General features: G+C 35.3%; 1 protein-coding gene across 3 annotated transcripts; it reads left to right on the top strand.

Moving 5' to 3' along the window:
* The first annotated feature begins 2,777 nt into the window (after nt 1-2,777).
* Nucleotides 2,778-18,249, top strand: TMEM106B (transmembrane protein 106B). Of its 3 annotated transcripts, none has more exons than XM_061197746.1 (9): nt 2,778-2,998; nt 3,792-3,952; nt 5,304-5,525; nt 8,624-8,687; nt 12,253-12,412; nt 15,459-15,599; nt 15,857-15,906; nt 16,656-16,709; nt 17,452-18,249. In XM_061197746.1, exons 3-9 carry the CDS (start codon nt 5,306-5,308, stop codon nt 17,588-17,590), a joined length of 828 nt encoding a protein of 275 aa, XP_061053729.1. In that variant the 5' UTR covers nt 2,778-2,998; nt 3,792-3,952; nt 5,304-5,305; the 3' UTR covers nt 17,591-18,249. The 3 variants fall into 3 exon arrangements, with proteins under 3 accessions (XP_061053729.1, XP_061053728.1, XP_061053730.1); XM_061197747.1 differs by lacking the exon at nt 2,778-2,998 and adding an exon at nt 3,070-3,086; XM_061197745.1 differs by lacking the exon at nt 3,792-3,952.
* The last annotated feature ends 8,484 nt before the right edge of the window (nt 18,250-26,733 follow it).

The following is a 26,733-nucleotide window of genomic DNA, read 5'->3' as shown; positions in this document are numbered from 1 at the left end:
TCTGGAGATCAGTGAGGCCTCAGTTGGGTCAGATAGCCAGAACACCTACATGAGGCATCTCCCTGTGGCTACTTGGCTGCCTTACAAGATGGTGGCTAGGTTCCAAGGATGAGCATCCCAAGAGAGAGAAAGCCAGGTGGAAACACTGCCTTTTATGACCTCACAGGAGGTCAAAGAGGGTGACTTCTGCTGTTTTCTGCTCATCAGGAAGGTCACAAAAATCCACTCAGTTTCAAGGGGAGTAAAAACAGATTCCACTGAGAGGTCTCAAACTCAAAGCAAACTTCTTCTTCTTCTTTTTAAAGCAAACTTCTTTTGAAGTAAATTTTGCAATATGGTTGAGAGCTATTAGGATTTGGGTGATTTACCATTACAGTAGATTAAAGAGAAAACTGGAATATGAGGCAAGGCTAAGTTTTCAACAGTTAATTAAACATAGAAAAATCATTTAGCTTCAGCGTCAATGGTGAATATAACCAGAAATCACTACAGAAGAATTATCACCTATTCAAAGTTATCCTGGGGGCTTCCCTGGTGGCGCAGTGGTTAAGAATCCGCGTGCCAATGCAGGGGACACGGGTTTGAGCCCTGGCCGGGGAAGATCCCACATGCCGCGGAGCAACGAAGCCCGTGCGCCACCACTACTGAGCCCGCGTGCCTAAAGCCCGTGCTCCGCAACAAGAGAAGCCACCGCAATGAGAAGCCCGCGCACCACACCGAAGAGTAGACCCTGCTCACCGCAACTAGAGAAAGCCGTGCACAGCAACGAAGACTGGCATTATTACCATCTCTGTTTTACAGATAATAAAAGTTAGGAATAAAGAAGGTTAAGTATCTTGTCCACTGTTACACACACTCTATATATCCCAGTCAGGCTGGGCTCATCCTCAGGTAATCTGGCTCTAAAGGCTATATTCCTAACCATGCCACTAAATTGCTTCTTACAGGGATCTTTTTGTAGAAAGACTCACCCCTATGTGAACTCCAGTTATTTGGATAAGGACATGCTGCACAGCCAGAATTTTTAAAGTTAAGTGATAAAGTTAGTTGAGAGAATAATGACTAAGTATTCCCTTGAGAAATAAAAAAATATAATACTACCTTTTTTAAACTGAAAAATAGTACATGTTAAATTATAGAAACATTTGCTAATTTTAAAATGTATAAAGTAGAGAAAATAAAAATAGCCTCAAACTACAAATGACTGTTTATATTTTGTATAGTCCCTTCCATTTATATCTATATGTTCTAAATGTGAATATACTTTACAGCCTTAATAATACTTCATATACTATCTATTGTATACTGCTTTTATTTAGTGGTATATTATTATCATCATTTCTCATGTAACAAAACATCTTTACAACATAACTTTTACGGGCTTTATAAGATCTCATTGCATGGCTATTCCATATTTAAGTAACCCTGTAATTCTATGAAGGGTAGGGTCATACACGTAGACCGTCAGAATAGATTTGGAAGCTGCTTTTCTTTTTTTTCCCCACGATTCTGATTTGTTTTAGCCATACTATTTATTTTGAAATTTCAAACAATGTTAGTGAAAGATGCCCACCCCTCTCCTCAACTTTGGAAGGCCTGGGCTAATTATGAGGGGCTAAATGATTTAACTAACGTCCCAACAGAAGACATGGGCTAAAAGGAGAGGTCAGGGAATGATTTAACCAACGTCGCATTGTTGGACATTTAAGTTATTTAAATGAATGCACTTTGTACTGAAATCTTATTAGAGTTCTCATTAGGTTTAGGATAAATTCCAAAAGGTGGGATTGTGGGGCTAAAGGATGTGAAAATTTGAAGTTTTAATACTCTTGCTACATATTGCCTAACTGCTTGCCAGGAAATGCATGAGTTTATATCTTCACCAACATAGTGTGAGAAGGCTCATTGTCTTACACATGTATGTAATAATTTTAGATATTAAATTGTATGTTTTTGACTTGCATTTCTTACTTTTACATATTTCATATTCTATTGGCCAAACACACCTATCCTGTCAGAACACAGAAATAAATTACTATCACTTTCTTCCTTGGTTACTATGTACCTTGTGGCCGTGATTGTAACGATAGCTTTCATTCATTAAACGTTAAGTTCTCTGCAGGCAATGAGTCTTGTCCATGTTTGACAATTATTCCCAATATCTCATTTAACCCTCAAAACAACTCTGTATTGTTATTTTCATTTTCTCCATGAGATTACCCACCGTTTGAAATGTTAGGGAGAGAAGCCCCAAGTCACAGCGATGAGCTGAAACACTGGGATTTGAGCGAGGATCTCCCTAAGCACTGGGGGGAGGAGGGTGACACCACGTGCAAAAACAAAAACAATCAAAACAAAACCATGGCTGTTTCCTTCTAGTAATAAAGAGGTTCTAAGTTAAAATAGATGTGACTTTTCGGCTACCAGACATGTGTCTACCAACCAGTTTATCTCACTTCCCAGCGTCGCGAGTGTCAGGGACCACTTGAAGGGCGTGGACGAAGAGGCTGCTCAGCTCAGGGCTGAGGCAGGCAGTACACGTCTTTCCCCTCTGCAAAGGGAAATAGCCGGACAGGCAAAAACGGAGGGGGGACTAGTACTTTCAAATCTTCCAGTGATAGAGCAGCCAAATTTTACCTCTAAGTTTTGGGAGACCAAGGTAACGAAACGGAAAGCGCACAAGCACAGTTCCGGTTTAGGACGCTCCCTTCAGCGCTTTAGGAAGACGGAGGAAGAACGCATGCGTGATGCACGCTTCCGGGCCACACCTCCTCCTCTCCGGGAGTGCTCTGCGCAGGCTCGGGCGCAGGTTGCAGCAGCGAGGGGCCTCAGCTGTTAAGGTTATTGTGCTACCCCTCCCCCACCCGTGCCCTGCGGCGACCCAGCGCTGCAGGCCCGTTGCTCTAGCCCCAGCACCCGGGACTGCGGACTCCGTGACCCTGTCTTCGGGCCTGTCCGCGCCGGAGCAACTCGGGACTGCGTAGCACCCCGCATGCCGGTGAGCGACCCGGGACGCGCAGCCTCCAGGTCCCCTTATGGAGCGGGGCCGAGCGGGCGCCCTGGGAAGAGCCGAGCCGGATGAGGAGGTGGAGGAGGGGAGGCTACGGGGCCGCTGGGCGCGCGCGGAGACCGGGGAGGCGCTCTGGGCTGGGTTATGGAGGTGTGTCATCACCTCTTATCCGGGCCCAGCTTCCGGCCTAGGGGCTCCGGGCTTCGGCCCTAGCCGGGCGCACGGGAGAGATTCCAGGTCCCCACACCTTGAGTGGCCAGGTGGCCCCTAGTTTTCCTCTTTTTGAGGTTTCTTGCCCGACTGCCTGTATTTTATCTTTAACCTTTCCAAAGTAGGCAGGCTGTATTCTGGGTTTTGTTGATGCAGCTTATGAAAGGCGCCGACTTACTTCGTTCAGAAGACCACGATCCATTTAAATTGGATGGAGTCATGTACTTTTTTTTTCATTTTTCCGTAAGGAGTCTAAAGTTCGGGTTGGTTTTCAGTAAATTACAGGAGTTTGATAAAAATATTGAGCACAGCGGTCTAGCACCTCTTTATAATAAACTAAGGAGTCTCCAAGAATAAAAGTTGTTGAACTTAGTAGTGCTCTGGGGAAAATCCAGTAGGGAGGGCAGGGATGCCCAGTACCTGACGAAGTCTGGCACTTGTCCATTAGCCTTGATGAAACAAACACCAGTCCAAGGTCGAAAGTATCAAGGCAACTGTTACGTAAGTATAGAAAGCAGGCCCAGACTGAGAGCCACCTGTTTTTGCCTTCTGTGTCTTTTCCCCTCTTAAGGCATTCCAGTGGGAGGCACCCTATACCTCTGTTAACTGAGATCGTAAAAGGGTGCAGCTGAGGCCCATTGATCCCAGCTCATCTAATATTCCACATAGACCCCCAAGGTCAAAGTGTGTGGGGACAGTGACGTTAATTCACCCCTGAACCACCTGTGACTGGCAAGTATTGGTTTGGCTTGCATGTAATGTCTTCGAGCAAAATCAAGAGAAAATAATGCATTTTTAGGAGTCATAAATCATTTACGTTTTTGAACTTAATGGGCAATGTGTATATAAATTTTTTCAAAATAGTAAAAATCAGCATCTTTATTCATCATTCTGAAGTTTTAAGTTTGTCTACTAGTCGTATAATTTTTTAACCTGCTGTTTACAGTGTGTTTGTGTGACCCTAACACATGGATGGCATGCCAGTTTTAAAAAGCAAACTTTTCTTCATAGCATAAGATAAATTGAATTATTTTGAGTGTCAGTTTTCCTCATTCACATCAGTTAGAATTTTTTAAAGAAATATGTCTCTTTATATGAATGTCTTTAATAACCTATTTTTAGGAACTGATAAAAAATATATGGTCAAATTTAGAAAGAGAAGGATTGTATTTTTAAATTCAGCTTTCCCGCTTTGTTAATTTGTCCTCAGAATATCAACCGATTAGAATATATGACTTTTTAAGTTTTTTTAATCCTTAAAATTGTGACTTTAACTGCACTGTTACTGCATTACCTACCTACGGAGGTTATTTTGATATAGGTACTAGCATTAATTATTTTTATTTGTCTTTAAATTTATATTTAATTTCCCTCCTGTATTTTTGATACTGTCATCCTAAAATTTTGAAATTAATGTTCTAAATTTTGCTGCTTTGTATTGGTGAATTATAGTCAATATTTTAGAACATTAATTTCATAATTTTAACTCCACCAACTGTTGAATGAAAGAAAAATCTGGAGGTTTGTTTTTTGAGCTGTTTTTTGTTGCAAGTATTTAAATGTTTAAAGCAAGAAATGTGAGGATGAGAAAGATTGGGGATTTTATTTATCACATAGGGGCATGAATTTTAAAAGGCTGAAAAATACTGCTTTGATATTTCCTGGTGATACCTAGTTGTAATCTGCCCAAAGCAGCTTTTGCCTTCAGTGCTAATTGATTTAAAGGTAGAATGTGTTTTTGTTTTATTCTAAGAAAAGTGAAGTCCATGTGTTTCTTTTCAGAGAACTCTGAGAAAGTGGAGACTTTTGTCAAATTTTAATGTTGTTTGAAAGCCCATTGTTATCATAACTCTGATATGATATCATTTCATAATATTTTGTTACAAAAACACTTTTGGACTCTAGTAAATGGCTCCCTTGTTTCAGACATTATTTTGATTGAGTATAATTCTAATCCAGATAGTGATTTGAACGCTCCCTTGAAGGTTGTTCTAAATTAATTTGATCAGTATAAATATCGTATAATGTTCTTGAGTATACTTCTTGACTGAAGTTTACTGTAAGATTTTTTTTTTTTTCTTAGACATGGGAAAGTCTTTTTCTCATTTGCCCTTACATTCAAATAAAGAAGATGCTTATGATGGAGTCACATCAACTGAAAATATGAGGAATGGACTGGTTAATAGTGAAGTCCATAATGAAGATGGAAGAAGTGGAGATGTCTCTCAGTTTCCATATGTGGAATTTACAGGAAGAGATAGTGTCACTTGCCCCACTTGTCAAGGAACAGGAAGAATTCCTAGGGGTATGTGTTATTGCACTGTTTTTTATTTAAAGAATGATTCCAGGTGTTTGCACAAATACTATGAAATCCGTGGGTCTGAGCACAACCCTTTATGTTTTAAAGACTTAGAATTACAGTTAAAACTTCATATCAGTTATCTTCAGTCAAAAGGACACAAAGAAACAAACATAAAGATTTTAATTAGGATCCTAAAGCAATAATGAAAACCACTCTTCTACCTCCACTATCTTGTCTTTCCCACCTGCAATTATAGCAGATATGCAGCATCTCTTGACTGTAAACTTTTAGTCCTATTTGGCATCAGTAGAAGTCATATCACAGTCACCTTGCCATATTGAGTGTTAGGAGCAATTTAAGTAATGTGGTGACCTAATATTTTTGATTTGTTATTTAAAGAATAATAATAAGCTGGTCATGCACTAATTAGTTATTTTTTAAAGGATCTACATGAAGAGGGATGGTATATGAAGATGAGCCATATAGGGAAAAAAAATCAGTTTGTGGCGTGTCATAGGGGAAGTCAGTAGGGAGTAATCTCCACCTGCTGTTTGTAGGCTACTTTAGTACCAATGGCAATAAGTAGCAATAGTAAAAGTACCTTGTACTATTCTCATTTTCTGCTTGGTTGAAGTTGTTATTTGACCCTGGAGAGACCCCGAGGGGAGGACAAAATGACAATATAAGGCTTTATCTTTGCAGAGGTAGTAGGTATTTGAGAATAAAAGGATTATTGTAGTTAAAGGTATTAATGCACCAGGCTGGGGGCAGGGGGAGGGCTGGAGTCTCATTTTTGCAATCTGGATACTATATTTTTGAGGTATAGCTAGTAGACATTTTTAGCAGCCTGGATGTGCATTGTGGATAGTAAGATTGAGGAGGAATTCAGAGGTATTTTTTGTCTGAGCAACTGGAAGAACGGAGTAGCCATTTATTAAAATGGAGAAAAGAAGGTTTGAGTGTATGTGTCAGATGAGAGATCAGGAGCTCAGTTTTAGATATGTAAGTTTGGAGATGCATATTTGACATCTAAGTGGATATGTTCAATAGGAAGTTAGTTATAATAAGGGCCTGGAATTCAGATGCAAGGCCTAGGCTGGAGTCATCAGTGTATAGATGATACTTTAGGTGAGTTGGATGAGAGCACCAAGGTTGTCAGTGTGAATAGAAAACAGAAGAGACTTTAGCACTGAACTTTGGGGCATTGCAACATTTTGGGTCAGTGACATGAGAAAGAATTAGCAAAGGACACTAAAAAGAGCAGCTAGAGTAGAAGTAGGAAATCCCTTTGTGGTGTCCTAGAAGATAAATGAAGAAGATGTACTCCTTGGTAGATTGATCAACTATGTTAGACCTGATCAAGTAATGTGAGGACTGAGAACTGGCCATGGGATTTGGTGATTTAGAGGCCACCTTTAAAAGAGCAGTTTTGGTAGCCTGCAAAAGAATGTATAGCATGTATAGAGTAGGATCAGGAGTACATAGAAGGAGCAAAGTTATAGTCAGAAAATAGCTTTTTTGAGGAGTTTTGCTGTTTTAGAGGAAAAGGAGAGAAGAGGTGGTAGCTAGAGGGGGCTATACATCAGGAGAAGAATTTTTTAAACATGGAATGAATAATATGTTTGTATGCTGATGAGATTTTTCCATAGAGAAAACATTGATAATGCAGGCAACAGAGGACAATTATTAGATCTGGTGCACAAGTGCAGAGGGCTGCTCCTCCAGAGGAGCATGGGCAGTTTGCTCCTAGCAGTAGAAGGGAAGGTAGAGTATATGGACGCAGAGGCAGGTGGGTGGGTAGGTAGATGTGGTGGTAGCTTGTGAAAGTTCTCTTTGCCACATCATGAGCTGAGAGTAAGGATAGGGGAGAAGATATTGGAGGTTTGAAGAGAAAGTGGAAGTTATGAAATTGTAGTTTGGGAGAGTCAGATTAAGAGTATGCACTTTTTTTTTGGGCCATGCCTCACGGCTTGTGGGATCCCTGACGAGGGATCGCATCCGGCCCTACGGCAGTGAAAGTACAGAGTCCTAACCACTGGAACACCAGGGAATTCCCCAGATTGAGAGTATGAACTAGAGAAGTATAGGTGGCATTATTAAGGGCCACCTGAGATAGTAATCTAAATGAGACTAGTGAGCATAGTTGTTTGTTTTTCTTTATCTACTTTTAGCTATGTGGATATAGGCATAGTAGCCAAAGGGTTGGTTTTAACCAGTTGCAGTTTAGACAGATGAATACCACCAAACAAGACAGGATATGTACACACACACACACACACACACACATACATATTGTATATATTATTTATATGTGGGTATGGTAGGGGGAGTGTAGATGAGGGGAGACTTGTGGAGGGAGCAGGGAGGAATAATGAAAGTATTATGGAAAGCTTTAAAAGAGAACTTGACTGCGGTGCTTTGATAGTTAATACAAAGAGCCAAGTTGTGATAAGATTGGAAAATTGGCATTTAAAAGTCCATTTATCCATTAAAGCATGTGGATAATGCTCAACCCAAGAAAGAAATACTGAATTTTGAAGTGACTTAATGTGGAGAGGGGTGTGACCTGAAAGAGTCCTGGAAGACTGTATAAATAGGAGTTCTTGGAGCATGAGACTTAATATGTGTCAGTTTTGGTTTTCAGGGGAGATAGTGTAGGAACCTCGGCAGCTATAGGGGTTTCAGGACAGCGGTAACAATATGTTTTTTCTGCTCTCATTCAGATAATCAAATTGAAGTCTTAATGGAAAACTGGGGGGAATAGAAAACTGATTGGGTGAAGGAAGGCCTGGTAAATTCAGATCTTCTGAAAGCTGGGACTTTTTGGATTTTTTTTCTCTGGAAGAAAGAGTTACTCTTTCTCATTCTTAAAATTAGCTAGAAATCTAGGTATGAAAAAATACAACTCAGCTGTGTTTTTGTGTTTTTGGAACTCAGCTGCTACTGGATAATTTTTGAAGATGTTGAGAGCAGTTTACTGAAGGGATGAGATGAGAACCAGATAGTATTCTGGTCTTTCCAAACCAGACTTTGATGAGGAACCACTATATTTTTAATTAATCATGTTAATAAATTTCTAAATCTAATTCTTTTACTTTCAGGACAAGAAAACCAACTGGTGGCATTAATTCCATACAGTGATCAGAGATTAAGGCCAAGAAGAACGTAAGTGATTATAAGAAAATGGCAGGTTTTTCTTTTTGTATTTTTTGCTCTTTACATTATGTATAAATAAATATTTTAATTAGAACTATTCAAAGGAAAAATGCTATCAGGTTCTTAAGTTATACCGTCATATACTTTATGTCATTAAATAAAAAAAGGATTCCTGATTGTGGTAAGTTCTTGAAAAGTACTTGAGAGAAATGGTGTAGAACACAAGCCAAGGAAATTGAGCATAAATGTAATTGGAGTCCCTGAAGAAAATCAAAGGAGGCAAACTGAACAAATAGCAAACATTTAATTCAAGATCACTTCCCTGAAGTAAAGCAATACGTGAATCTACATATTGAAAAGACAAGGACTTCCCTGGTGGCCCAGTGGCTAAGTCTCCATGCCCCCCATGCAGGGGGCCCGGGTTTGATCCCCGGTCAGGGAGCTAGATCCCGCATGAGGCAAGAAGATCCTGCGTGCCACAACTAAGACCCGGCACAGCCAAATAAATAAGTAAATATTTTTTTAAAAAGTTTTAAAAAAGAAAAGACATACCATAATTTTGGAAATAATTAGTGAAATTACTGGACTTCAAAGGTAAGAACAAAAGACTGAAAAGCCCCTTTGAGCATCCAAGCAAAGGATCAATTAATTTATAAGGGATAGAAAATCAGATTGGCATGTTACTTCTTGACCACAATGCTTTAAACACATAAGCAGTAGAACAGCATGTCTAAGTCTTTATGGAAAGAAAATGAACCCAGGAGTTTATAAACAGTCAGTCTGACCCTTTATTATATAATATATAGACAGTTATGAATGTGCAAGAAATTAGGGTTGATTTCCTAACCGTAACAAGCAGAGGGAATAGCACCTGAAAGGGCCAGAGGAGTGCTCGAGCCTTCAGATGTATGGCTAAAGTAAACAGCACTGTGGGAAAGTGGTAGAGATGAGGCTAGAGAAAATAACAAGGACCAGATCCTGGCACCTGTAGTAAGCTAAGAAATCTGAGAACTTACAGGAAGCTCCTCAAGAATTTTTAGGAGTTTCAGATTTTTAATAAAAAACAGTAACTCTCAATATGTAGTAAAATTATAATATTTTGGGAAAACTGTGGTTCTTTGTAAGTTGGAGTTGTGATGAGGTAGTCAAGAGTCAAGAAATTGTTAATTGCTTTTGTCTCCATACTTTAGCTATGTCATTTAATCCTCGAAACAAACCTACAGGTTTTAAAATGGAGGAAAAGAGTAAATTACCTAAAATACTGCAAATATGAAATGGCAGATATAGAATTGTAACTTGAGTCCAAATAAACCACACAACCTTCATAACTTCATCAGTACTGTATACTTTGCAGGATTCTGTTACTGTCCCTAGAGCCATAAGAAAAATTATTACCGATGAGTTTTGTAATGGAGATCTATGTACTTCATCAGTGAACTAGCCAATTTTTCAATTTGGTATTAAATACTAAGTGGAATGTTATTTTATTGTCCCACCAGGTTCAGTAATATTTGTTATGGCTGTAAGCTTTGGGTACAAAGTAATTTAGAATACTGATTCATATATTCACACCTAGAGCTGACTTACAGGCCCTAGGTACCAGAGTGTGGTGGGCTCACCTGCCCGTGAGAAATAAAAACACTAAAGTGTAAAAAAATCCAACAAAGTTCACATTTTTATCATGATTTTTAAACTCTTTTTAAGGTGTTTTGGTGTATAATGGGTACTATAAGTGTGTGTTTAAACTACCTATTAGGTAATCCAGTAGTGATCACCACCCTACTCAGGTTGGAAGTCCAGAGTGAGTGAGTGGGAACTTCTCTCTTTGCTCCAGACAGCAGTATAGGTCAAGTAGTAGTGATTTAGTGAATTTTTGTTTGTTTTATTTTGTTTTTTGATAAACCATTTTGCTCTCTTTTCTTAACTTGGGCAACTTAAAATACTCAGAAACATTTATAAAACATCTGCAAGATGTACTTGAAATAACTGTTGTGAGGGGTAAGATGCGATCCATAAGGGCGTTTAGGTAGAAATCTCTCTTTAGGGAAGAGAGGATGGAGGAAAGGATAAAGCAAGAATTTTTTGGATGGCTAGAATATAAGGAAAAGATAAAGTAAGTGACATGCAAGACAGAAAAAGAAACCAAAAGAAGGGTGCTATGGGCTTTGACAGAGTGCTGTTTATTGGAGAAACCAGGGAAATTCTTTTGTCCCTGAGTGTCCATGGGGAGATTGCTTCCAGGAGCCCTTGCATATACCAAAATCTGCTGATGCTCAAGTCCCTCATATAAAATGGCATAGTACAGTCGACCCTCCACATCTGAGGTTTCAAATCTGTGGATTCAACCACCGTAGAGGGAAATTTTGATCCATGGTTGGTTGAATTCAGAGATTTGAAACCCACAAATACTGGAGGGCCGACTGCAGTGTCTTGAAACTCTAGTTTTGATGGTAAACTTAAAGATAAGAGGCAGTTTTCATCTATGGAAATAAAGAGTGAGAGATGGAAGAGAAACACTTCCATCTGGGAGGCAGATGAATAGCAAAGTCACGGGAGTTTTTTTTTTTTCCTTGTCTTATCTCTGCATAATAATATCCCCTTTCTTGATTTTAAAGAAACAGTTTAACAGCATCTTCAAAGCAGACATGATTAATGTAAACAATATTTTTAAAAAGGAGTACAGGGAATTCCCTGGTGGCGCAGTGGTTAAGAATCTTCCTGCCAATGCAGGAGACACGGGTTCGAGCCCTGGTCCGGGAAGATCCCACATGCCGCGGAGCAACTAAGCCCGTGTGCCACAACTACTGAGCCTGTGCTCTAGAGCCCGTGAGCCACAACTACTGAGCACGCATGCTGCAACTACTGAAGCCTGCGTGCCTAAAGCCCGTGCTCCGCAACAAGAGAAGCCACTGCAATGAGAAGCCCGCGCACCACAAAGAACAGTAGCCCCCCCTCACCGCAGCTAGAGAAAGCCCATGTGTAGCAACGAGGACCCAATGCAGCCAAAAATAAATAAATAAATAAATTTTAAAAATAAATAAATTAAAAAATAAATAAAGAGTACATAAATACTTTCGGATGAGGAGACTCAAAACGGACTTAGTGAGACTGATGAAGCATATGGTTATGTCATTACATTTTTAAGGGCTTCATAGGTGGTTCTGATGAGCAGTCACTTTAGGGAATCATATAATGGTAAAACTCAATGTGAAAATTCTGTTTCAGTGAATTCATCAGGGAGTCTTGAAATCTATACTTTTATAAAGCTCCCCAGCTTGATTCTAATGAGCAGCCTGGTTTGGGAATCACCACAGTAAATGTTCTATCTATAATAAGCCTGAAATCCTAGTCTCCAAAAATGTAAATATGTCTTTAAAGGAGACCATTTTAACACTTAATAGATTCAAAACTAACCCTGTTCAATACTTTTATAATGTAAAAAGTTGGTAAAAATCATACATCTTTTCCTGCTGGTACAAAAGGGGAAAAATTCAAAATGAAAATGTCTTCTCTAAATGTTTCATTATGTAATTTTTGATGCATGTATATTTAAATATTCCATTTTCCTTTTCAGAAAACTGTATGTGATGGCTTCTGTGTTTGTCTGTCTGCTTCTTTCTGGACTGGCTGTGTTTTTCCTTTTCCCTCGCTCTATCGACGTGAAATACATTGGTGTAAAATCGGCATACGTCAGTTATGATATTCAAAAGCGTACAATATATTTAAATATCACGGTAAGTACATATTTATATTAAAAATATTTGACTTCATTCTTTTATCATGTTAAGCAGCACCTTTGTCCTTATTGAGAGAACATTAAAGGTAACACTCAGTTCTCTTTCTGTATGTGTGCTGTATTGACCTTTTCTGTCATTTCTAATTGTGCTGAAAATGGCAAATTCTGTGTATACAGAATCATTTAGCATTTGAAGATGCCTTTGGGAGGGTAAAATAAACAAACCAATTAATTACTGGGAAAAAAGTAATTACAATCTATTTACTTTTCAACATTTGACTGAATAGCTTCTAGCCAGACATTAATATAGTTCAATAGATGTTATACATGTAACATTTTCATTTCCTTGTGTTTTGTGAAACACAATTTTTGCCATCTTTAACAGACCATTCCTTTGTTTTAAAAGGTAGAGAACAAGTGACTGTTTGATTTCTCTTGCAAATTAGTATGTGTGAAAATTTGTGTTTTTCAGGACAGTGGTTTTTAGGACTCTACAGCCTTCCCACACTTGAAAACAAACAAACAAACACCTCAGAGAAGGTCTTGTACCTGTTTTACATGTTAACATTTATTTGAAAAAAGCATGGTTTGCAAACCACCGCATTATTAAAAAGGAATATATATATTGCTTCAGGCTTTAAGGTACATCTGTGTGGCAGTGATTTGTTTGGAAGAGTGATATTGGACTTCAGTTGGTTTTCCTCAAAGAGGTGGCTGGTATGCTTGAGGTTGAGGTAGAGATGCCTGTGGTGCTGGCTGGGAGGAGGGGGATTTAGAGGGACAGGAAGTGAAAGGGAATGTGTGTTAAAGTGGAATTACTACTTAATTACAGGAAAAAAAGAACTCCCATGAATTCATTTATCCTCATGGCGTACTGTCAAACGTTGTCAACCTTTAAAAAACACACACAAAAATTTTAAAAACCCTGGGAATTCCCTAGCAGTCCAGTGGTTAGGACTCTGCACTTTCACTACTGAGGGCCCAGGTTCCATCCCTGGTTGGGGAACTAAGATCCCTGAGATCCCACAAGCTGGGACTTCCCTGGTGGTCCAGTGGGTAAGACTCTGCGCTCCCAATGCAGAAGGGGCCCGGGTTTGATCCCTGGTCAGGGAACTAGATCCCGCATGCATGCCACAGCTAAGAAGTCCACATGCTGCCACTAAGAAGCCTGCATGCCGCAACTAAAGATCCCGTGTGCCGCAACGAAGACCCGGCGCAGCCTAAGTAAATAAATATTTTTTAAAAAAAGATCCCACAAGCTGCACTGCGCGGCCGAAAAAAAAAACTATATACATGGAAAAAATATATATGCATAAAACATAACAGTACTAATTGTAAATCATTTCCTATCATTGGGGAATTATTGTTGGGTATTTTTCCACTTTAACAGCCATTTGGAAAAAGAAATTTTCCCTTTTTGTGTGGTGTTTAAAACAATGGCCCGATATTTTGGGGCAACCTCCGGAGCCTGTTTTAGTATCAAATAACTGTAAATTTATAATGAAAAATAATAAAATCCATGTGCTGGTCCCTTTTAGATACCAGAAAGTATATTTAAATGTAAATATCTTTATTTTAAATAATTATTCAGGAATTCCCACATTTTGGGGTACTAGTACTTGACTAAATTGAGAAAGTGTGAACATTAAATAGGAAATAGGTTTATTATATAGATAAACATTAGGTTTAACTGGATGACAGATAAAAAGCTGAGATTTCTGTAGGTTTTCTATCAGTATTTTGAAAAATGTAATTATATAGTATTACTTTTGTTTCTTAAAATGAGTAGTATATATTACTACTCTTACTCTTTTTTAGTAATACTTATTGTCTTTCTACTTATGAATATGTTTAATTATCCTTAAAAGACATTTGAAAAATACCGTAATGTACATCTTTACTTCTATCTAGGCCTGACTATTAACATGTAGTCTGCCCTCCATATCCACCAGTTCTGCATCCATGGATTCAATCAACCTGATTGAAAATTTTTCTTTTTTAATTCAGAAAAATTTTTTTTTATAAATTTATTTGTGGGTTTTGTTTTGTTTTGTGTTTTTTTGGCTCTGTTGGGTCTTCATTGCTGTGCACAGGCTTTCTCTAGTTGCGGCGAGCAGGGGCTACTCTTCATTGAGGTGTATGGGCTTCTCATTGTGTTGGCTTTTCTTGTTGCGGAGCACGGACTCTAGGCACACGGGCTTCAGTAGTTGTGGCATGCCGGTTCTAGAGCGCAGGCTCAGTAGTTGTGGTGCATGGGCTTAGTTGCTCCGTGGCATGTGCGATCTTCCCGGGCCAGGGATTGAACCCATGTCCTCTGCCTTGGCAGGTGGATTCTTAACCACTATGCCACCAGGGAAGCCCTATCTGTTACTTCTTGATTTAACATTTTTCTTTTTTATTTCGTTGACTATTTTCTAAAGTAATTTGAAACAGTTGTTTTAAGTTAGAATTGCAAAAGTTGGCCCCAGCTGTTAGTTAAGTATAGAAATGATACAACTGCATTTCTTCCCAACCAGTTTTGAACCTATCCCATTTTTTCTCAAAAGTGACCTGCTAGAAATCTCTACTCATGAAGTTAAAATACCAATTTTTTTTAAATAGAAAGTTTATTTAAAGTTGTGTTTAACATTTTAAAAGGTTGTCTTTGTATTTAATAGAATCGGAAGTAGCTTAGTCTGTGAGGACGTATGTGTTAACATTTAGAAAAATTTAGATGAAATTTTAGAATGTTTTTTATTAAATTTTTGCTAAGGCCACAAATACATTTTCTAACATTCATTTTTCTGTATTCTTGTACTATACATTTTCTGGGCCTACTTTTTAAAAGTATGTGTTCGTTGTAGGCATTTTATATACATAGTACTCATGCATAAAACCAAATAATTGGTTCATTGAATGTTCTTTGACATTTTTGGTGATACTTTCCTTCCTCCTAACAAATTAAGCATAGCCACAGCTGGAGAGTCATCTTCTGTATTAATTTTGATTCATGTTATGCTTATTCTAAGATAACTCGTACATTTTGTGCCTCCTTTCTTTTTCAGAACACACTAAATATAACGAACAATAACTATTATTCTGTTGAAGTTGAAAACATCACTGCACAAGTTCAGTTTTCAAAAACAGTTATTGGAAAGGCACGCTTAAACAACATTACCAATATTGGTCCACTGGATATGAAACAGGTAAGCTTCATTCATGAAATACTTTGGAGGAGTTAAATGAGTCTCAACTTTGTGTATCATATTAAGTTGAGGGAGATGGGGGATTTCCTAAAGACCTAGACTTTGAAAAGTATCCCATACATGTGTAAGAGAAAGTCTTAGAATCAAAGCCATAAAGGGAGAAATTTCCAAACTCTTTGAAGTTATAAAATGTATCTGAAATACTTCATGTTTTGATCCTGTTCTCTATTGATTTATTTTTATTTTTTGCCCTTCAGATTGATTATACAGTACCTACTATCATAGCAGAGGAAATGAGTTATATGTTGTAAGTTCTGATTTTTAATTATTTTCTCTCATTAAATTATAAAGAATAAGTGTGTGTAGGTGTGAATATATATATATATATGTTTAATTTCCCATCATCTTAGAAGTGACAAGACCACATTTTGGAATATTCCTTCCGGCCTCTGATCATCTCTGTTCTTCTCTTCTCCCTTTTCAACACGTATAACATTAATGTATATATACGTATACACATAATTTTTTTTTCAGAATTAGGATCATATACACCATGGCACTTTTTATTTACTATGTTATGAGAATCATAATCTCACATATTCTAGTATTTGTTTCTGTTTTAGTATAGGAGGACTAAAATTGCTAATGATGTTTAGAACTCTATTGCTGGTTTGAAGTTGTAAAGGTTTTAAATTAGGTCTAAATGATTATTAGCTCTTGTTAAGTAAAAAATAGTGATAAATTTTTATCATCTTTTCATATCAGCCTGATTCTGCGTAACTAATAAACTGGTTACCAAAATTTCAAAAGGTAAACAAAAAGAAATAATAAGTAGACAACTCTGTAACTGCTGTAGTATGAAGGCATAGAATAAGAAGCCATGAAAATATTAATCATCATTTGAGATACAGAAAATGCTCAATCATTAAATGCTTATTTATTATATCTTAATAGTATTTCTATTAGCTTTAACATAGGAAGAGGAACTGTAATTAAACTATTTTAAATTTATAATGTCATAGTTTGTATTTATTCACATTGTTTTTTCTTTAACAGTGATTTCTGTACACTGATATCCATTAAAGTGCATAACATAGTACTCATGATGCAGTAAGTACGAATTTTTTTTTTGAAAGATTCTTTGTTTAAAAACTTCAGATGTATAACATTGGCTTAGAGTATACACATCTGTATAAATGCTGTCTCATTTGGGTTTTAAGCGTTACAGGAGTGCAATGAGGTGAAGTAAATAGTATCCCACTTTACACATGAGGAAATAGGAGCTCAGAGAAGTAGTGAGGGATCACACAGCTGCTAAATAGTGAATCTGGACCTTGCAAGAACTTGGGAAAATGGTAGAAATTGGGATAGAGAGAAGAATGAGCTCAATACCCAATTCCTTGCTGCCTGTGGTAAAGGCAGTAACAGTAGTGACGACCAGTAATGTTACTGGTTTGCAAATTGGGTGTTATCCTAAGCCATGAAAACATTGTAGGTTATAGGTTGGGTATTTGGGCCATTAGCTAACATTTGATTAACCTTTTCCTCTGATGAGAGAACTGTGTGATTATTTTTAAGAATGCAGTGAACTAAATATATTTTTAATTAAAGATAGGTGTTTTGAAAAAATACATTTTTGTATATAATTATTTTTGGATAGGGCTTTCTCAGCCAGCATTCCTGTTGTCTATTGGGGAAATATTCCCTAAGAGGCCCGTGTCCACAATATTAAGTTATCATTAATCAAATAATTTCTCCCTGGAGAGAATTTTGATATATAAAGTGTTCTCACTTTAGAAAGCTTTTTTATATATAACTATTCAGTGTTTCTCCCCATTTATTTTATTTTTAGAGTTACTGTAACAACAACTTACTTTGGACACTCAGAACAGATATCCCAGGAGAGGTACCAGTACGTTGATTGTGGAAGGAACACAACTTATCAGTTGGGGCAGTCTGAATATCTAAATGTACTTCAGCCACAACAGTGAAAACCGAGAGATGCACCTGGAGAAGAAATACCTATTGATATTTTCCAAACTCTGAAGGATGAGGTACTTAACTTCCTGATAGGAGATCTTAAATTGAACAACCTAAAGTTTACACTTCTGTTTTAAAAGTAGAGCTAAGAGTATGTGGACTTGTAGGTTATTACAACTCTCTACTCTGTGTTCATGGTATTTGTACCAGGATCTTTACTTGAATCTAAATTTACTGATTGGTTTTCTTTGCTCCTGGTCCCCAAAGGGGAAAACTAAGACTTCTCCTACAGGATAATAAATAATTATTTAAAATTCATAGCTCTAATCACTACTGAAAACATAATTGATGATTTGTGATGAACATAATTATGTGATGAACATAATTTGAGAAACTTTATTTCTGAATGTTTTTATAGAAAATTACTGTGGGCCTATTCATGAAGACATTTAAAGAGTAACCTTTTTTTTCCTGTTTTATAAATTCCCATTGCTACTTGGTAGTATTTCAGCTATATGCTATTTTAGCTTTTAGCTAAATGTTTTTATTTTTTCATTTTGAAATCCTACTCATTTGCATGTTTTTGTCAGTCTTACTTCAAGCTATTGCTTGCATAACACTTAATAAACCAAAATAATCTTTGCAAAATTCTGTACCTAAAATTTTTAAAAACCCCTAAATAATGTGTTTCACATGTCTTTCCATGTTAGTTATAGTTGTATGAAATTTTTATGTAATCTTCAAACATAATCATTTAATGTACAGTATTGTAAATAAATTCTGCATGGCTTTTATGTAGCTTTAACAAATGTCAAATAAAGTGGTACAGATTTAATATATAGTAAGTTGCTCATAAAAATTTTTAAAAAAAGGAAAATGATATTCAGAAACCTCTAGAATGTATGTCTCCAATTACATATTAGATCAGGCATAACATAGATTTGAAATAAAATATTTTGATGCTCCACTTTTTTTAATGTTGCTTTTCATACTAAAGAATTATGAATACACTTACTTTTCACAACTGTTAGGTACCCAAATCATCAATTTTATGAATGTTTCAGAGGAGGAAGTTATTTCTTTGGTAAAATTATCCAAGAAATCTGTTATTAAATTACGGTGGCTATAGCAAAATAAAACCTATATTATGCTTTTAAAAATTTAATTACTTTGCACATCATGGATATCATGCCCCTAGCAGTTACATTTTTAAAGGTTTCTACTTTTGGTTTGGATTTTATTTAAAATTGTTTTCAAGTGTAAATTATTGACTTATTCATTTTGCTATTTTATATTTTTAATACCATTTTGCATTTGGGCTTTTTGCCTTTTTGCTTACCACGTTCTGAGTACCTTTTAAATACCTACCACTGAGCATAGGGGCTGACTGTGATACCAAAAACAGTAAGTGGCTTGAGAGTAGTTTCCTATGTTCCTTAGTGACAGAGATCAGGTTACCCCTCTCCCTACTCCCAAAGTGCCTAACATGGGTCTGAAACATTCTTATTTATAAGTCTGACTCTCTCAACTATAGAACATGAGCTTTATTTAATTAGTTAGAGCTAATGAAGCCCTCCTTTCTGCCTTTAAACCTACTCAGGTTTCCCCTTACTTAGCTTTCATATTACTTTCTCTAAGTTTTCCTCAGTGAACATTTAAATGGGTGAAATGCACTAACTTCTTTTTTTTTTTTAACTACTTAGTCTTCCCTTAATCCATTGCTAACTCATCCATCCTTACTATTAAACTAAAATCACCCCTTTAAATTTATTATGGATTTTGTAGTCCAACCCAATCTTTAATATTTTTTCTATGTTTTTTGACTACTCCCCTTCTCCTTGAAATTGCGCTTTTCTAATGTGTATGTTCTATTTGTATTTTTCATCTCATTCTCATTTCATTTTTTCTCATTCTCCTATCTTTTGATATCTTTTAATGAGTAGTATCCAGACCCTCTTCTGCCTCAAAATTTCTACTCCTGTATCTTCAACAATCACTTATATTAGGGCTTCCAGCTCTGTTTCTACATACCTGACCAGTAACCTATCTAGTTTCTCATTTAGCTAATGACTTAGAGATAACAGTATTTCAGTGACTGTGTAAAAATCAAACAATGTTAAAAAATTTTTTATCATGTTTTGTTCTCACCTGCCCTTATGTCCCATTTCTTCAAAATCATCCTTCAGATATGCCTCCTTCAAAAATCAATCCTGATTTATTTTCCTGCTTTGTATCTTTTAACCTCGGAAAACTATATAGTGTAAATTAAATGGACTTTTCTGTTGATGTGTAGCTTTAATATCCTTTTAGAGTGTATGCAGAGTATCTGCTGAAGAGTCAGAAAAGTGAGAGAACATTTGCTTTTACTGACTTAGTTTTGAATTTTTTTATTCATTCTTTAAATTAAAAACTCTTTATTACACCTACTTTCTGTGGAGTTCAAGTGAGAAAAAAACTGGAATTTAAAATAAGTTAAAAAAAAACCAGTAGTAGAAAAATAAAGATCACCTGTGACTACTTTCAAAGAGGGTTAAGTAACTGCCAGAAGAACCCTAGAGCAAAGCAGGCTTAATTAATTAAACTTAATTAATAAAACTACAAAAGCACATTAAGGTGAAGCAGACTTATAGCCATTAAAAAAAAAATCTGGAAAGGATGGATGAGGCTTTAACTTTTCTTAGGTCATTGTCCAATGCAGTTTCTTATGTGGTAATAGGATTTTTTAAAAACGGCTCTCAGACCTTATTCAGAAGATGTAGTAAAGATGTTACAATTTTTTTTTTCTGATAATTCCAAGAATAAATTTCTCGTAAATTGCACCTTAAATAGACTGGTCATTCTAACCAAATCTAATACGTAACCAGCCTACATGTTTTCATATTACGTTTATATAGCACTGTGCCCTTTCAGAATTCTTTCATATGTTTTTCTCTTATCATTTGCCATAGTCCTGTGAGTCAGAAAAGGAGGGTAGTAGGATCCTCCTCTTTTAGAAAAGGAAAAAGAGGCATGGAGAAGTTGAGGGACTTGCTGAAGATCTCATATTTAGTAAATAGTTTAACTGAGGCCAGACCTAGTTTTCCTGTCACCCATATCTGTGCTCTGTCACTTAAAATACCCATTGGAAAGCCCTGTTGACTCAGGTTAGTATAAATAAAAATTAGAGAAAACATTCACGTAGGTAATGGTGACAATCAGAATAATACTGATGGACTAAGATTTTGGGTATCTTGAAACTGGTACCTTAAATGTTTTAAATGAGAAATGTAAAATATTTGGGAGCATGATCTGTAGATTAATTTTCTGTTAAAATTTAGTACTCTGTGATCATTCCAGTAAAGATAATAGATATGTTTCAGAGTAGACTAATTATAAACAATAGAGATTAGTGGATTGAGATTTGAAACAGTTAACAGTTTGAAAATAAGAGATACCAGATAAACTGCTTGAAATTTCTAAATAACCATCTTTACTGTACTACATAACATGTAAATGGCTGTGGTTTTATTTGTGTTCATTTTTTCCATGCTTTTTTTGTTTGTTTAAGCCAATGAGGTAATTATTTTCTCTAAGAATTCATGACAAGAAAATAAAATTCACTTCAGATCGTCTGAATTGTAGTTTGGGAATAACACAGTGTGGTGTTCAAATAGATAGGAAGTGACTGCCAGAACACGATAAAAGTAACTTAGGAGACTTCAAACGTCAGCCTAATGAATCATTTGTGGTTCTTAGCCTTATCATTATTGCAATATAATTCTGGATGTTTAATTGGAGGACATGTCCCCAACTGTCTCTCATGCCATTTTGTTTGTTTTTTAAAAGTTTTAAAATAAACAATTCTTTGTAAAATGACTATATCTTATTTAAGAAAATGGTTTGTTAGGTACTTGACCCCAAAGTCACTGCTCAGTATAGCTAATATTTATTGGTTACTTACTATGTCACATACTGTACTGTACTAACCTTTCATGTGCATTATCTTATTATCCCTCAGAAGAGTTCTTTAAGGTAGTTACTGTCATTGGCCCCCCATTTTATCTCTGAGGAAATTGAGTTTTAGAGAAGTTAAGAAGTATGTATAAGTTGGAAAGTGGCAGATTAGAGATTCAAAACAGGTCTGTTTGACTCAAGCATCATTGTTCTTACAATAAGCATATTTTCTTTCTAGCCTTTGAAAATGTTTTAGTCATAAAAATGTATTGGATATTGCACTTAATATAGAAGACTGAGGTTTTTGATAGTATTTTGAAGACTACTATTAAGATGCTTTATTATTTTGTAGATCTTTAATATAAAAATGTTTATCATTTTTTTAGCTATTAATATTTATCTGTTAGATGGGTTTTTTCTTTATAAAAGATATAAAAATTTAAATTTACAAATATATATCAGGCTTCCTTGATAAGCAGTATGAATTGAATTTCAAGTTATTAGGTTGTAAGCCAAAGGTTACTCACCAGAATGTCATGATTTTTAGCTCATAACATCTGGAAACAGTAACTACTTGGCTCCAATACATCTAAGAAGAATTAATTTTATTTCTCTCTCTTTTTTGTAATATCAGATTTTAAATGAGATGTTAAAATATTTTAAGGAAAATATGTTTGAGAGAGTGGGATAAAAAGACTGAAACATTATTTCTTTAAAAAATGTATTTTTACATGAAAACAAGATATATTTGCAATGTGTTCAATCAAAAAATTCACTTCTGTATCCCAGATCTACATATTTCAAAGTAAAAATGTTCACTTGTCAGCTGAAATTCCTGATTAGAACTAATATTTGTTTATTTTTGTGCTTAGAATGTAAATTTCACAGTGGATTTTTTTTTTAATTTACCTTTAATTTGGATAAAAGCAAGTGATATATTTATATACTACAGGGATAAAAATGGTAATTTTCATTTTTTAAAAAACTACCAATGTGATTATATTTTTAGTTCTTTTTACTCATGTTTAGCACAGGCTTTAAATTAAAAAATACACTATAGGCTGTATTGACCCAAAAAGTATTCCATAAATTAATTTAACAAATATATGGCAAGTTTTTCATAGCTATAGCTAATTCTTCTAGAAGGAAGTTGTTACCTTCTGTTTAATTACATTAATTGAAATGTGTTTAAGAGAAATGTTTTCAGCATATTTTGTATACTGAAAAAAAAATAGGGTTAGTATTGGGCCAATGGCCAAGAGGTAACGTTACTACCTTGTAGACTGTTACAGTTCAAATTGTCCCACTTCCCCCAGAATTTTAGAAACTAGAAGTCTGGGAGATGCTGTATCAGCTGTACTCTGGTGATTCTAAATGCTGTACGTACTGCTCATCTTTTGTTATTGTGTGAGATGGGAAAAAATGCCAGATTGCAAAAGATGCATAATTTCATTGTATAATGGTTTGTTTTAGGCATAAAACATCAGCAAGCCTTGTCTTGTGTGTTTTGTCTTATATTTCCTCATAGAACTAAATTAAGTAAGATTTTGGGAAATGATTTTAAATGCTTTCCGAGTTGACCTGCTTGGTCAGATATTTGAATGATGGCATTGCTGAGTAGACTCTAACCCATGATTCTAATTGTGGAATAAAGAATAACGTAGAGCTTGAGACTATGTTTGGGCACTTAACTCTTCGTTTATATTAGGTATTACCCTCCATCATAACATACTTATTAAATTTCCAAGTTGAGCAGGTCTGTAATTATAACTATTGTTTCTGTACCTGTAACAAAACATGCATATGATAGTAAAATGAATAGAAGCGCCCCCAAATACTATTTTTTTAATTCACTTGTAACTGTTCCTCTTACAACTGTGTATGACAGAATCAAATTTGTAAAACTTTTAGCATGAAAAATAAAATTTGTATCAGTCGAGTGTCTTGGTAATGCTTTTGAAATTCTCTTGACATAAACAAATCAGTGTAAATATTAAAAGTTCTTCAGCTTAAAGCTTTTAAGTTCTTACAGTTGTTAGCCAAACTGCACTTTAACATCATATTTGATTTCTTTTTCTTTCATCTACTTAGCTTCCAATTTGTTGCCTAATTCTATCTATTCTACCTCTCTAGTATCTCTGGAATCTGTCCCATAGTTGAAATGTCTGTTGCTACTACTCCCTAATTTTTTATTGAAAAAAGCCCAAGTCCTTACTGTAGTATTAGGAATCTTTTATTATCTGGCCACAACCTAAATTCACAATCTTATTTCCTATCTTTGCCCCTCATTTATGTCCCAGGCAAATTGAGATGTTTGCCATTCCTTGGAAATAGTTCTTTCTTTTATCCACACTTTGCTCATTCTGTTCCTTTTTTCCCAGAAAATTATGTAACCATTTCTTTAGTCTCCCAATCTTACTTATTTTCCAACACCCAGCTCAAGTGTCCTTCCCCGCTCTCCTTCTCTTCCTCCAAACTTACTGAAACATTTGGGGACATATTTCCACATGTGTACTTTGAAAAGAATTGCCTAATCACAAAGAAGATTTTTGATTTTGTTTTTGAACTTTAACTTTTTGTTTTGAACTGAACTTAAAACTTGTTTTAAACTTTTGTTTTAATCATTAGTTATTCAAATACATTTTGCTCGCTTAGAGTTAGTATTTTCATTAAGGTTTTAAAAATCTTTTATCAAGTAGAATGATCTGAAGTTAGATGAAATGTGATAAAAAATATCTTGGTAGAATGATAGGGGTGAAAAAAAGATTTATTATATGCATGTGCTTTACCTTGCCAGTTTCTCAAGAAAGAAAGAAGAATCATTAGCAAATTCATGAGGGTTTTTTCCTGATAGATTTCTGTTCCTTTGATCATTGGCTTTCAGAATTTCTTTTTAAGTTGTAAAACCTATTTTTTATACAATGTCTTACATAGAACCCCAATATGTGACAAAATGTAGCCACTTAGATTTCATTGGGAGAAGACTTGCAGTCCTTCACTACTCATCTTCCCCAATAGCCCCTGAAGCCGTTGGTCTAGAGTGTGATGTAGTCACTTCTTTAATGATAACTTAGTGCAGTTTAACAAAACTGCTTTGGTTTATGACTGAAACATATTTCATAACTGGGCAAATATAAGCTTAAATTTATATTTTATGTTTATATTTTATAAATAGCTTTGAAAATGACCATAAAGGGAAAAACAAATTAATTCCTATTTTCTAATGAGTTATTTTCCATTCTTACATATATTTCAGATTGTTAGTCTTCAAAGGGAACTTAAAAAAAAGTTTGAGACTTTGGGCAATGTGTATCATCTTAAAGTGATTTTGTAATGAACAGTCAAACATTTTCATTTCATGAATTCCAGATTCTAATAGAATATATTGATAATAACATTTTTGAAAAAAATGCCCTCAAGGAGACTAGAACTATGAAGAATTCTAATCCCAAATCTGCTTCAGATATTTAGTTCTTAAAGTTTAAAGGGTACACTTTCCAAATAAAACTGACTTTTTTGTCTTATTGATAATTTGTAAATAACTATTTCTACTGTTTAGAATAAAAACAAATGGTATCTGTAAAAACCTATGTAAAGTTAAGAATGAGGTTAAAGTCAGATTTTTTTTATAGGGAGTGTTTACTCAAATGTAAACTTTCATATAATATTTGGGATAAAGTCTTTTATCCCAGAATTTATTTGTTCGCATATAAATTGTAATTTTTTAAAGTTACACCCTTACTTGTTTATATATTAATTTTAATTTTGTCCTTATGGATAAATTTTGTGCTTTTTGAGTTAAGCAATATGGAATTTCCTAAAATTACGTTTTGAATATTCATGTTGTTTATCACACGTAACTTTAAAAGCATTACCTTCTTCAACCAATATCTTTTCCTTCCTAAAATACTAGCTGACTATTTTATAAGCCTGTGCCTGGTTTAAAAAAGATAAGAGTGCTTTCAACACGCCTGAACCATGGAATTCCCATTCTTTTTTTCCATGCCTTTTATTTTTCCCATAGCACCTGTCACTTTGTGAAATACTATACATATTTACTGATTTATTTGTTTATTGTCCGTATCCCTATAATGAGAACAGGGATTCTTGTCTATTTTATTAACTGCTGCAGCACTCATTCACCTACCACTCAAATTACTTAGAACTCAAATATTTGCCAATGAAAGAAAATCTTGAAATAACGTAGATTTTTATAGAATCTAAAAAAAGTTTTAATATTTCCAGGGTCTTTCATGTGTAATAGTATGAAAATGTTGTTTAGATATATAGTGTGTGTTTCATCATTGCTATACCATTAGTAATTTCAAGAGTGGCATCTGTGACTTGATTCAAAGAGAGGAGGCCAAAACATTGCTGTTGTATTAAAAAGTCAGCTCATTTTCTATGCATTCTTCTACTGTATGTCAAACTGACATCTTAATGTATGAAAACGATTGTATGAAAGACCACAGTGATTCATTTATATAGTCTGTATTTTGATACTGTTTGAATTTTAAACAGAAAGCTTATGGTTCTTATGGAAGGAAAAATAATGGAAAAAGTATATTGTGTTATTTATTTACATTAGGGGAAAATTGTGCAGCTCACACACAAAGCCATGCATTTAATAGACTTTTTCTTTAATTAGTGGTACTCTATAATGTTTGTTTTTATTGAATATTTGTTAAGAAATATGTGTCATATAACAGACTGAAAAGTTATCTCAGGAGCCAGTGTGTTTAATGGAGTAAAGTCAATCATCAAAGTAATAGCTAAAAGGTTAAGAGCTATTTCTTTCAAGCACTTAATGAGCATTCTTTATGCATTATTTTATGAAATCTTTACAGCCTTATGATGTCATACTATTATTGCTCTTTTTCATTTTACAATTAAGAAAACTGAAGCTTAGATCAACTGGTGTTTTAATTTTGACTTGAACTTTCAACCAAAAAATAACTTATTAATGTCAGGAAAGCAGTGCATTGCTTTTGATGCCTGTTACTCTGGATTTTAACTTAGGTCTGCTTTTATCATTTTGAGATTTATCAAAGGCACATGTATTGTGTTAACAGTATGACAATCTCCTTTTTATGGAAAATATTTTTGTCATATATTTAAAAGTATATCTAAAGACATAAGTATGATACTTAGAATTGCAAGACTAAATATGAGGTAGTGGTGGGTACTGAAAGTTTCAATCCAGTAAACTTTGAGCAACAAC

Source organism: Eubalaena glacialis, chromosome 8, assembly GCF_028564815.1.
Source record: "Eubalaena glacialis isolate mEubGla1 chromosome 8, mEubGla1.1.hap2.+ XY, whole genome shotgun sequence".
NCBI classification, from domain to species: Eukaryota; Metazoa; Chordata; class Mammalia; order Artiodactyla; family Balaenidae; genus Eubalaena; species Eubalaena glacialis.
This window is presented reverse-complemented; position numbering and strand designations above follow the sequence as displayed.

Bases quoted from the DNA above. Each gene is read 5' to 3' on its own strand.
- TMEM106B (XM_061197745.1), top strand. From the start codon at position 5,306: ATGGGAAAGTCTTTTTCTCATTTGCCCTTACATTCAAATAAAGAAGAT. The intron at 8,688-12,252 runs GTAAGTGATTAT...TTTCCTTTTCAG, and splicing joins AGATTAAGGCCAAGAAGAAC to AAAACTGTATGTGATGGCTT. The intron at 16,710-17,451 runs GTAAGTACGAAT...TTTTATTTTTAG, and splicing joins AACATAGTACTCATGATGCA to AGTTACTGTAACAACAACTT.